Genomic DNA, 13445 nt, shown 5'->3' on the forward strand with positions numbered 1-13445 from the left:
TAATAGAAAGCTGTTTCTGCTTACACAACTAAGCTGTTCTGACTCGCTATTACACGTTCGAAGCAAAAAAGCAGTCTTTCATTTTTAAAGGGTTTTAGTATGGCGTGATTCTATCCGATGAAAACACCAAAACTTACTGTGTTTTAGGCCATCACAAACATATTGTAATTTCCCCAAAAAACAGCCGGGCATCGTAGTCTTTTTGAAATGCAGCAAACAGCTTTGACTGCGCTGGGAGCTAAAGGAAGCTATCGTAGCCTAATGCACCATCCACTTTCATCTAATGCTGACTACTCTGGGAAAGTACTAACAGTTATACTGAGGCATGGTTTGCTAATTGATAGTTAGCAAGAATGCAAACTAGCTCAGAAAGTGACTGACGGACCAGTGCTAGCATGCTCCTGCTGACTTGTGTTGGTGGTTCGCCCGCTAGTTGCCGCTATGCCACTAGCATGAGCTTAACTGCACTTTTTAATTTGACGGCACATCAAAGACAACCGTTGTCCAAACGAGTTGTCCAAAAGGGCTGACGTTCGACCCATTCTGGAGAACCCTTTTTGAAGAAGTGTTTTTTCAAGAGTTCTTTGTGAGGCTAAGGGTTTCATTAAGTACCCTTTTCATCCTAAGAACCACTTTTGGAAGAAAGTGTTCTCCAAGGATTGTTGAAAGCGTGTCCGTTAAAAGATCATCCAAGATCCTCCAAATTCTATCTAGAACCTCTTATAGGAGGATTTGGGTGGCATCGATCACAGTCCACAGATGGTTCTAGGTATAAACTTCACATTGTGGTACTAAGTAGAACCCTCAGAAAGAGATTAAGATTGAACATTTATAAATGGTTCTCCCAAAAAACTAAAAGGATTCTCCAATGGGGACGAGACAAAGAACCATATATAGTTCTAGTTAGCATCTTGTGTCGGAAACATTGATTTAAGTTTTTTCTGTAATTTACAGGACAATGCCCAACATATTTATTTCACCACATATAGCTAAAACCTAATTTTCATCTGTAGTTATGGTATTTTCATGGGATTTGCTGACACAAATATAGAATATCGTCAAAATCCCCCTGTGACATTTGCTGGTGGCTACATCAAAGTGAGACTATTGATATAAACAAGGTGCTCAAACTGAGTTATTCTATGAAACATCTAGTGATGGAATATTGCTGACGTAACATTTACTATTTCATATGGCAACATGGCAGGAGCAATCAGCCGCCCGCCAGGCACTGATTTTGAGGAATGCACAACTATCCAATAGGGTCATGAGAACACTTCAACGTTCCCTTGATCCTGCTGGTAGGTTATTTAATAAAAGGTATGACCATAGACTCTAATCTCATCCAACCTCCTCCATCCCTGATCACAGGCATGTTTCAGGACTAGTAGCCATGTCCCCACTTTGCTGTGGCTCTTTCAAGAACCTTTCCACTTCCTGTGAGTCCACTGTTACACTCTCTGGCCTGACCATCTCTACTCTCTCTTTGTCTGTCCCCTCCTCCTCCTCAATCACCTCCTCCTTTGTCTCCTTCTCTTGCCCGTCTCTTGCTCCCTTCTCTTCTTCCTCATTTATCTCTGCAGGCTTGCTGCAAACCTCTGTCTTGGCATCTTCCGTCACAGTGATGCTGTCAAGCTTGTCCGCCGATGCTGAGGACTTGTTGCCGATGAACAGGAAGTTACAAGTGGCCAGAACCACGGCGGAGAGGACCACCTCGCATCCTGCCAGCAGGAAGACCCACATGTAGTTCTTGGTGGCATCAAGAAGGCGGCCTGACGGAGAGGCAGGGAAACAGATGAGAGGAGAAATAGAAAAGGACATACAGATATAATGCTGCTTTACATACTTGTTTAAACATCATACATCCCGCAGCACGTAAGTCTGTCCAAGTATGGCAGCAACACCCTAACTTTATCTAATAATAACAGGTGAGAGGTACAAGGCTAGTTGCATGGATTTTGGGGTAGTGTGAGTATTATACTCCAAAAGTGAGTCAATCCCCACAGACTGTCTATGAGAAGTGGACGTAGTCCTCGTGACATCACCCATTTGTTTGTGGACTGCCGTTTTGAAGCCTCGAGTTCGGCAATTTCACCGTCGTCATCTTGGATTACGGCCGCGTCATGTTGTGGTTTTTTTCGCAACCAATGTGCGAAAAGGACCTGTATACGGCTCTGGTAGCATTTACATGTTTACTGAGGGAATCAATCAAGAGAGAAGTAGAGTCATTTTCTAATAGATTTCTATACAATTACTTATTTTTGCAACTGGTTGAGATGCCCCCTGCTGGTCAGTCGCTTCTGCTTCAGTTTCATGCAGCTGAACCGGAGGTTGCCGAATAATGAAAAAATACAGGGTGTGAATTTGGAATATAACTCACCATTTAAATTATACTAAGGCTTAAAGTAATGCATAATTAAGGGCGTGGTCCCTTTGCATGACATGGTCGCTACCACGGCTTTGCTATCAGTGTAATGTAGTGTTCGGGTGTTTAAAGACACTTTGAACAGTTGGCTGCTCATCTTTTTCCAGGATGCACATTTTGCATTTAGCTTGTTTTTCACAAGCCAAAATTAGCACCCATTTATATCACAGTTAAAGTAACCTGTAGCGGCAATCTTGTCTTCGTCCAGTTATCCCTATTACCACTACTGTTACAGTCTGTGTTTGGGCAATGAGCTTGATGCGTAATGAGTCTTCAGAGGCAGTAACTCCATTTTAGAAGTTTACTCAACAAAAACTAAAGATACAAGAATCATTCAGCTCAACTTGGCGCAACGGTCAAAAAACTGTCTTGCTCCGCAGACTGATTAACCTCAACTGAGCGATATAGGCTCTGACGTAGTCAGTAACGTAACTTAAAGGAGCATTTCAACACACTTCACTAAATCACTAAACACATCTTGTCAAAGTCTATTATGGCTCTTACATAACGTATAGATGCACCTCGCTAGCTAAGCTAGCTTGGCAGCGTAGTGATAGCTGTTACCTAGCTCCACCCTCCAAATATGTTTACTTCTGGTTCCAAAAAACAAGATGGCGAGGGTCAAAAGGCCAAATTTGAAACTTCAAAATTGACATCCACAAACCAATGGGGTGACATCACAGTGACTAAGTCCACTTTTATAAATGGTCCGTAGGTTAACCTGACTACCGGAAATACAACCGCCTTAGCTTCTTACGATTCTGAAGACCTTTAAAATGAATGATGTCTCTGCGCTGACTGACCTGCACCAGGCGGCCCCACCAGCACAGCAATGGCCTCCATGAGCAGGACCAGGCCGATGGCACTGGAGAACTTCTCAGTGCCAACTATTGTCATGAGAACCTCAAACTGCAGGGCACCCACCATACCGTAGGAGATGCCGAAGAAGATGCAGAAAACCACCAGCGATTCGTAGTCCTTGGCCTGGTAAGACACGTGAAATGCATTGTGAAGGAAGAGCAACCTCTTTATAGACTTTCTAGATCCATAACGAGCAAGCATCCACCCACCTGTGATCCGACCAGGTCAGTGATTCCATTGAAGAGCATAGCGAAGCTGAAGAGGTAGATGCACCGAGGCCGCACCCATTTCAGTCCGGCAATCACGCCGCACGTGGGCCGCGCAAAAATGTCAATGAAGCCCAGGATGGAGAGCAGCAGAGCCGATTTGGTGTCCTCATTCCCCAGCTCCTTGGCATAACTCACGATGAACACCGGGGGAACAAACAGCCCCAGAACCATGATGGACGCCGCCACAGTGTAGATGAGAAAGCCGCAGTCTTTGAACACAGAGAAGTCCAGCAGCTTGGCTTTGGGCTTTTCCTTCTTCTCTGTTCCTTCTTCATTGTCTTGTTCCAGGTCCTTGGACTTGAGTGCCTTGGGCGCAACCAGAGGCTTCATTAGGGCCCCGCACACGCAGCAGTTGAGTAGGATGCCGCCCAAGATGAGGAAGCCCCCCCTCCACCCGTAATGGTACTGGAGGACCTGGCCCAGCGGCGAGAGGCAGCACAGGGCCACGGGGCTTCCTGCCGCCGATAGCCCATTGGCCAGGGGGCGCTTCTCACTGAAGTAGCGGTTGAGCATAATGAGAGATGGTTGGAAATTCAGGGCTAACCCCAAACCTGCAGCACAAGAAGGAAATATTCTTATATTCTTTGATTTCCCTTATTCAAACATCCATTCAACAATCTAACATCCATTGCTTTGTAAGTTTTCAAGAGAGCCGTCTGCTTCTAATGGGTTCATATACAGCAGTGTGATATGCCTTGATTGCTATTTTTAAAGGATAACTACCTACACCCTCAAATATCCACATTTGTCACAAATCAAAATACTGTCCACGCTTGCCAGGACTGGAGCGAGCCAGAGCTAGACAGGTTTGTTCATTCATTCATCTCGGTGAGGAGAAGTCAGGATGTGCGATAGAAAACAGGCAGACCTGTGATGACCCCGATAGAGAGGTAGATGTGGATGATGCTGGTGGAGAAGGAGGCCAGGATCATTCCCAGAGAGGCAAAGAGGCCGCCCACCATCATCACTGGACGACAGCCAAAGCGGTTCACCAGGACGCTGCACAGAGGACCTGGACGGAGCACAATGCAACCAGTCGAGATGTGTGCGTCTGGTTCTTGATTGTGTCATACAGCAGGTAAATACGACTTTGAAAGCCTCAATACATATTTGAAAGTGAGATTTCCATGTCTCTTTTGATTATAAAGCAGGTTCTAACCACTATATGAATACCGTGTATCAAGACGCTCAATCCACAAGGAAATGCTCACAGCCCGTGTTCGGAAACTGTGCGTTTTAAAAAGCTTTTTTCAGGAGAGAGATTTAAAGAGACAGGCACGAAAACGGGGCGTTTCAGACAGAGGATGAACACTGGTATATTTAGGCAGACAGTGTGAGATAAATAAAGTGCTTTTTGAACATTAAAGCATAGAAACATGTTCTAGTAGAAACCCTAAACACAAGTATGAATCTGGAAATGAGCATGATACATCTCCTTTAAGTGAAATTCCCATGAGAACAGTCAGAAAAGGGGGAATTTAATGTACATCCAAGGTCTACAGTCTATGCAAGGACACACGTTTTGGCTAAACCCACTTAAGTTTCAGAGCTACTGGCAAAGTTTTTAGATTTTGTTTTAAAGTTTGTTTCTGACATTTCGGGGCAATCAAACTGAACATATTTGGGCTTCATAAAAAAGAGAAAACAAGAAAAGTTTGATTTGTTTTTACAGTTAATAGTATTTAGTTTAATCATATCCAAAAATAATAAAATAGTATTAATCAATATATAACAATATACAAATCTCTCGTACCCTCGTTGTATGGTTTATATGTAGTATTTCCAAAAAGGTCTTGCTATTCCTTTATTATCAAGAGAAAAGGCGGCAGCTCACCTGTGCCGTAGAGCATGGCCAGCAGTATGGAGGAGATCCAGGCCGTGTCGCTGTATCCCACCCCAAACTCCCTGATCAGCTCTTTGAAAAACACACTGACCGCTTTAGGGAAAGCGTAGGAGAAACCTGTGATGACAAAACAGCCGCTGAGCACCGCCCAGCCCCACCCGCCGTCTGGAGCCTTCACCCGCTCGGCACCCGTGTCCGCCGCCACGCCTCCCATGGTGCTCTGGGGCTGTGTTTCAATGGAAGCCGACAGAGAAGCTAGGAGAAGAAAAAGGAAAATGAAGACAAGCAGTTGGATCGAGTTTATCTTTAACGGTTCTGTGTAACAACATTCAGAGTGTTAATTTAGCAACAAACTACTTTTTGCTATTAAAGATGTGGAATTATGGCGTCCGGAGCAGAGAAAGCCACTCCACCTCTGTGTGCGTTGTAATCCACTACGGGACTAATAGGATTATTTTATCTTGTGTTTTTAACATTACTATTTACCATTGGCATTTCGTGAATGAATGGTGATACAAGGTATCATTGACTGGAATTGCTGTAGAAACTCTTAAAAGGGATTGAATGACATGATTGAAGGATTTCCTCCACACAGCTCTCAACATGGCGACGGCTGAACTATCGCAATATCTAAAGAAGTGAGCGTGACGTCATCCTCCGCTCAAGACGACGTCATATCTTTACATAGTAAATTGTGGTTTGCGGTTACAACAATGCTCTGAATTGTGAACGTAATGCCTTTAAAGCTTTAGCTCCCGCTGCTGCGTTGTGCATTTAAAGCTCTGAATGTGTGGATTATAATGTTTTGTGCATTTAAAGCTCTGAATGTGTGGATTATAAAACTCATGAAAACAGTGCAGGACAGCGATCGCTCACACAGATTCCAACGCGCTCCCCTCAGGAATCTTCACAGTCCCACATGATGTGTAGCAGCGCTGATTGGCTGAGCCGTGGTGGGAGACACCCAATCAGGAACTAAAGCAAAGAACCAGAAAGGGAAAGCGGTTCAAGGAGCAGCATTTGTGTTTCTGTCTTCTATGCATCAGAAAAACATATATTTCCGTTTCTCTTGCCACGGCAATCATGTAGTTTACAACGATAGATTGGCGGCATAGATGGCAGACATTTACCATCCAAATAATAAAAAGGGGAGACAAAAGCAGCTTCTCATTTCTCACCTCAAGCGGCGTTGTTTTAAAACACGAAAGAGATCATGTGTGTACTTGAAGACCACTTATCATGCTACATGAGTTAACATGCCTGGCTTAAATAATTGCCATCCCATCCCAAGGCATGGAAGTAGAGTAGAGCTAGTTAGTGGTATAAGTATTTGTGGCGTCAGGGTTGTGGTTAGCTCAGCTGCAGAGGGGGAGGGGAAAAGCAACTCAGGGAACAGGTGCCGTGATGAGGTGTGATCAGCCTCAGCTGGGTGCAATTGTTTGTGTGTGTGTGTGTGTGTGTGTGTGTCTCCCATATAAGCAGTGGCTGAGGAGGAGTGGGGAGACAGGTAGCAGAGACGATGGAACGGCTGACAGTCGAGGAAACGACAACCCAGACATACCTGCACTTTACCTGTCGAAAATAAAGCTTGTTACGGACCTGCACACCACCGTGTGTTGCCCTCTTTGTGCTGCCCGATACTCGCGGGGTAACAGGGATCCTTACAGTATTATAAGGACAAAACATAAAATCACACTCTTACTTGAGTGATGAGTAAACATGCAAGCGTGAAATATTCGCCTGCAAATGTACTGTCATCGGTGTGATAAGCATTAAGAATAAGTCCATAGAAAGAAACAATGTTCTCGCTGATGGTCTCGGTTACTTATGTAGGTCATTATAGAGACATCAGTTTTTAACTTAGACTGTTTTGCAACACGTTATAAGGTCCTCATGGTAACTTTAGGCTGAGACTATGTATTAAAATGGCTACAATTACTACACTGTAATGCAACTGGAAGCGCCTTCAAGCTAAGACCTAATAGTTATGAACCACACTCCACAAAAAAACTAAACAATAACCAACTACATGTAGGGTTCATACACATTTAGACCAGTGGATTTCCATGACTTTAAACCAAATTTCCATGATCAAATATTTTGTTAAATCTGGGTGTAAACATGAAAAAGTGAGTAAATGTAGTATTTAAACTAACAATGAGAATCAAAGCATACAGTAAACCTTAAATGACACAAATGAATGAGACAATAGTTTGATTAAAAGAATACACATTTATATAGATGCCTGTATGTATGCCTGCTTATATTTTGAGCGTCTTTCTTTTAAAAGCATATTAATTATTTCAAACTCAGCGTAAATGAACGTCATGAACACATGAATATAACACATTTACGTGACTTTTACTACACTTTGGGATTTTTTTTTTTCAAGGACTTTTCCAGGCCTGGAAATAACCATTTTAAAATTCCATGACTTTTTCCAGGTTTTCCATGACCGTAAGAACTCTGTATATACCATTTTAAGCAAGACATTTGTCAAATCTACAGATGTGATCTAATTTGAACATTAAAACTGATTCTCACATTTTCCCTCATCAGTATTTACAAGCCAGCAGTAACCAGTGAGAACTACTGCACCCTTTTAATCTCAGTAATGGGCCAGCACTGATTTACAGTTCCAGCGGGTCTCTGGAGCCAGACGTGGCTTTTGAACACAACCACAACTCAGCAGCTCGGCCGAGACAACCTCAATAAGCCGGTTCATGTATAAAACATTTATGCCAGTATATGAGTCCAAATCGTGGCTGCTGATGGTCAGGATATTTTTGTGGCACATTTGTTCACATCTTAAAGTCCCAGGAGACACTCTCTCTCTCTCTCTCTCTCTCTCTCTCTCTCTCTCTCTCTCTCTCTCTCTCTCTCTCTCTCTCTCTCTGGATGTCAACAAATAAAGCAGCACGGACACTCAGCTGCTGTTTGGACAGTGAAGGAAACAGCCGGCGGCTCTGGAGGTTAATTTACAACCGAAAATGCAGGCTGGGCAATCCAGTGTCTCCGGGTAACATTAACATTTCAGGCCTCGCTGATGGGAATGTGACTTTATTGTTGGGGATATTGTTTGGACTGTATTATCCACTTTCATAAAAGACGTCCTCTGAGTCTCCTTGGATATCACACTCGATGCCAAAACATCTAACTGATGGATGCTGCGTTCGCTGGTTCAGCAAACAGCTCAGGTACACTGTCGGATTTAGTAAAAGCAAACCCAAAGCCCTGAATGTTAAAACATCGACAGTGTGCTGGCAACGTGGGGACAGAACAGAATGCACCTTTAGACGTTGAGGGGCGTTTTATATCTGCTGGTCATGAAGCAAGCTCTGTTATTCGCAGCATTCTTAACCCAGAAGGCTAATGTATATGTTGTTGTATGTTATCGTCACCTTCTTAAATGTAATCCTATTGCCAGATGTAATCGGGGTGCACAACAGGCATTATGTTTGAGTGAGATTTTCATTGACACAAATGCTAACTAAATTGCTAGCTTAAATGCTAGCTTCAAAATGCCATCTTGAAAAGCTTGTAAAATTTCCTAAGTCACATTGTCTTTTGACTTAGTAAACATAAAATGGCCTAAGTCACACTCTTGACATAGGTTGTTATACTAGAGGGGTAGAATCACATGATCTGTTCAACTGATCCTCAGGCGGTTTTACCAGAGGTGGCCAGTATCATGAGGAGAGAATTTAGGCAAGAAAATCATTTTTGACAAAAAATGACGTAGGCCATTATTTTAGGAAGGTGAAATATCTACATAGGTGTATATATGTGTATGTATAGAGGCCCATTTTCAGCAATTATCTCTCCAGTGTTCTAATGGTACATTGTGTTTGCTCATCGCATAGAAGACTAATGGAGGATTAGAAAACCCTTTTATTATGTTAGCACAACTTAAAACAGTTCTGCTGGTGAGAGAAGCTTTACAACTGGCCTTTCTTTGAGCTAGTTGAATATCTGGGTGACCCCAAACTTTTAAACGGTAGTGTATATATATATATATATATATATATATATATATATATATATATATATATATATATATATATATTAGTCATTCATAGGATAAACAGACAAGCACACATCAGAAAGGGTAAGAATGTGCCGTCAACTCAGATGAGTTTGGCCAGACTTCATCTTTGCAGTAATTCAACATTTTAATATCACCACTGGTATTTACACCCATGTGTAATATGAAAGGTGTCCCTCGTAGTGAACGACAGCTATCAACCGCATCTACACATACACCCACGGTACATATCTGCTCAGCAGCAAACAGACAAACACAGCTAGAGACCAGCTGGGAAACCTAGTGGAGCATTTAGCCGCTGAAGAGACGGATATTTCCCTCATGAGTTGGTGGAGACCCAAAACAGAGCTAAACGAGAGTATGAATGAAATCCAAATGAATGATAAAGCTGCTTTGTTTCTGCTTGATGTGTAAGTAAGCTATTGCTTGCTAAGAGATTTCCTTTAATTTCATCAGGCAATAATATGTCAGTGTAGAAGAAATGTGGCTCTATAGGCTGTAAAAAAACAAACTTCATATAGCAACAACAACGTATAGGCCTGTACTAGTTATGTAAGTAGTTACCTGTCACAAACATCAAGTTAAAAACGCTATTTATAGACTGTATAAGAAGTGGAGATAGTCGTTGTGGACGTTGAGTTGGATGATTTTGTCGTCGCCATCTTGGATTACGGCTGTCGACATGTTGTTTTTTGGCAGCCAATGAACCATATAACCATGTGCTGGTAACAACCTGTCAATCACAGTAAGCCCCGCCCTAAAGCATATGCAGCTTTATGGTCTGTTTGACTCTAAATGACGATAATTTACTAAATGAACATCATGCTGTATTGAAGAAGACTTGAAACTAGAGATTGAGACATAAACTCATGTTTACAATGTTTACTGAGGGAATAAATCAAGAGAGAAGTAGAGTCATTTACATAGACTTCTATACAACCAGAGGAGTCGACCAGTATCTCAAAATAATGAGAACATTTCTCAAAAATCTTTTAGATACTAAATCCTTATTTTCAGTTATGTTTGTTTAAGATGCGGAATCATTATTTTGAGATGGGTCAGTAGAGAGAATGTAACTTCAAGACACTTTTGCCTGGTTAAATGAGAGAATATGTGATTTCAAAATAAAAGGTTTTTTAGTTTTGAGACTAAAACAGCCAGTCCCTCCACACAGCATCCCAGCACTCCGGAGAGCCCTCCACACTCTTTATGTCACAACTCTTGTCACGACATGTACAGCCGGCTATTGTGCGAATTACAGGTGAATAAAAAAATTTAAAAAACGCAGCGATGTGACGGACATAACGGGACACCGATAGTATGAATGCGGCATGCGGTCGTGACGTCAGACTGCACGCAGTGACTGATCTTACCTCCTGCGGCGTCCTGTCTGTCTCTCACCGGGGATGATGCTCTCTCATCTCCTCTCCTCTCCTCTCCTCTTCTCTCTCTCCTCTCCTCTCCTCTCCGACCATCAGCTGGGCAACGAGGAGCGGCGCTCCTGCCGCGGGGTCCTAACGCCTCCTTTTCAAGGTCCTCACGCAGCAGTGACCAATGAGAGTGCCGCTCGCGCTGCTATTTCTGCTGCTTGTTTTATTTACAGGGCCGGGACGTGATGGGAGAACGGTTTCTAACCAGACTGATGTCAAGGTCAATAGATGGCTTCACATGGTGGGCTTTTATAAGCGTTATTTATCAATGCATTATCAAACAAAACAAAAATAAATGTTCTTAAATTGAGAAACTCTCTCAAAGCAATGAGAATTATTTTGAGGTATTAAGTCATTATTTGGAGATACTATGTAATTATTATTGGCATTAATTAACATGTTGACTTAGTGTGAATATTTAGAGATAATAACTTATTATTTTTTGGATAAAACTATTATTTTGAGATATTACATCATTATTTTAAGATGCTCACTCATGACTTAGAGGTTGTTTTTTTCCCAACAGAGGCAGAAAGGGGCTCCTATACCCCAGCCATACGTCCTCATCGCTTTCCTTTAATGCTCTGACTGACTTAAGTGTTAATGATCAGGGAACAAATACAACTACTGTGCTGTGAGAAAAAGCTGTTTGCTGACGTCAACACCCCTGGACAGGGCGCATGTGTGTTTATTCTCTCATGCACGCTCTCGACTTAGCCCAGCAGCCTCTAACAGACATTCCTCCCTGGAACACCCAAAATGCTCAAATTTTATTATAAAAAAAGAATTGAATATATATAATGGTCTTGATATAAAGCACTACTCGACTCGGGAGGAGCAGCCTGACCTGTTAGGTAACTGTCCTGTCTGCAGCACGCAGGTGTTCGTGTTGCCCCACAGCACCACCCTGTGGTCAGATTATGTCACTGCAGCAATGGAACAACTAGCGGCACTGGGCAATGTGAAACAAGAGAAACAAATGATCCAGTCTTTTTTGGGGGGGATGTTTTATTAATTCATATTCAAGTCTCTTACATTATTAAGTCTCTTACATAATTAAATGTAATAGGGTGGCCAAAATAAATAACATATTATTGCATTATCTAAAGATGATTTGAGAAAATAACGGAAACTTTGTGCGATTTTTTTTTGGGGGTGGGGGCAAATTAATTACACTCAAAATACGAGGATAGGGAGGAATACTGGATATGAAATGATTTAAGATCATTACCACATCAACATTATTTTATATAGGTCATACTCAATACCGGTACACATTGAGGACCATGATGTTCCTGGTCCCCAGAGGATGCTTTCTAATGTTTCAAAGGATCAATTCACCCACATCACACGGAAAAAAATTAAACAGAATCTACCCAAAATAAATAATAAATCAAATTTCTCAGCTTTTGACATCAGCCATCCACGCTCAATAAGAAGCAACACGTACAAGTACTTATTAATTTATTTACACTTTTAAAATACACAAATACAGTGGCATTACAAATGAGGCGCGAAAGTCTTAAGGTGTGGAGTGGAAAGAAAAGACTTCCCATGAGTCCACGGTGAGAGATGCATTGTGGGACACGAGCACCCGCATCCCCCCCCTGCACGGTTAAAAGCAAAAAATTGGGACAGAAGTAGAAATAACTGAGAGAAGCAGACACGACAGACTGGAGAAAAAAAGAATAAAAAACAAAAAGAATCTATTATCTCTTGTAAAGTGTACTTGCATCTATCATAGCCATCATCAGTGAGACAAACAAGTTAATCCATCGCTTATTTTTTTTTTTGTTAGTTTGTTTTTCAAGCCCACAGGTGAGGTATATTTTTATATATAAAAACAAAAAAACAAACAAAAAAAAACAAATGGAGTGAGGCGTTCCCATCCCCTCCACACGCCACCGCCATCCGGAGCCGTACAGCGGCTCCGTGGACGCGGTGGACGGAGCGTAATCACATCCTATAACAACGACAGAACAAACATGGACACATCACTACAACCCCCTCCCTTCCCCCACCCGCCAACTACAGAACACGGCCGACGACACTCTGCAAGCGCTCTACCACATCGAGGACTTTCTACTCCAAAAGCTGCAGAATTCGGTCGGCAAAAAAAACGCTCGGGCGGAAGGAGACACGGGGAAAGAAACAAAACAAGAGCCAGATGAGGCTCCGGTGCCGCTGGGACCTCCCGTCTTAAGACAAACACTCAGCACCATAGCTCTCCAGAACCGCCCTCTCATGTTAAAGGGGACAGTTCACCCCCTCAGAAAGATAAAAGCCATGTGTTTCCCCTTACCTGTAGTGCCGTCTATCGATCGGTCATGATGGGAAACGTCGGCGTCGAGATGACAGAGACTTCTCTCCAATAAAAATGGGACAATATGGCAATCCATGTATTTTTGATTTGGGGGGTGAACCGGCCCTTTAAAAAGCACAACCGTCCATTTTCTACCCCGGACTCTCGTGACACTCTGAAAACTGATGATACGAGTTTTAAAAAAAAATCTCTGTCCTACATTGCCCATAATGCAACTAGCTAGCCTTTTTCCCGACAGAGGGCGTTCTA

The 13445-nt window shown here is 42.5% G+C and overlaps 1 protein-coding gene across 1 annotated transcript; it reads right to left on the reverse strand.

The window, feature by feature from the left end:
• Nucleotides 1-1365: 1365 nt before the first annotated feature.
• On the reverse strand, nt 1366-5612 carry slc16a3a (solute carrier family 16 member 3a; the record flags this gene model as incomplete). Its single annotated transcript, XM_079232558.1, has 5 exons — nt 1366-1772; nt 3229-3409; nt 3496-4106; nt 4424-4567; nt 5390-5612. The coding sequence occupies 5 exons, from the start codon at nt 5610-5612 to the stop codon at nt 1366-1368; spliced, it is 1566 nt and encodes a 521-aa protein (XP_079088684.1).
• Nucleotides 5613-13445: the final 7833 nt, after the last annotated feature.

The sequence above is a fragment of the Taurulus bubalis genome (genome assembly GCF_910589615.1).
Source record: "Taurulus bubalis genome assembly, chromosome: 17".
NCBI lineage: Eukaryota > Metazoa > Chordata > Actinopteri > Perciformes > Cottidae > Taurulus > Taurulus bubalis.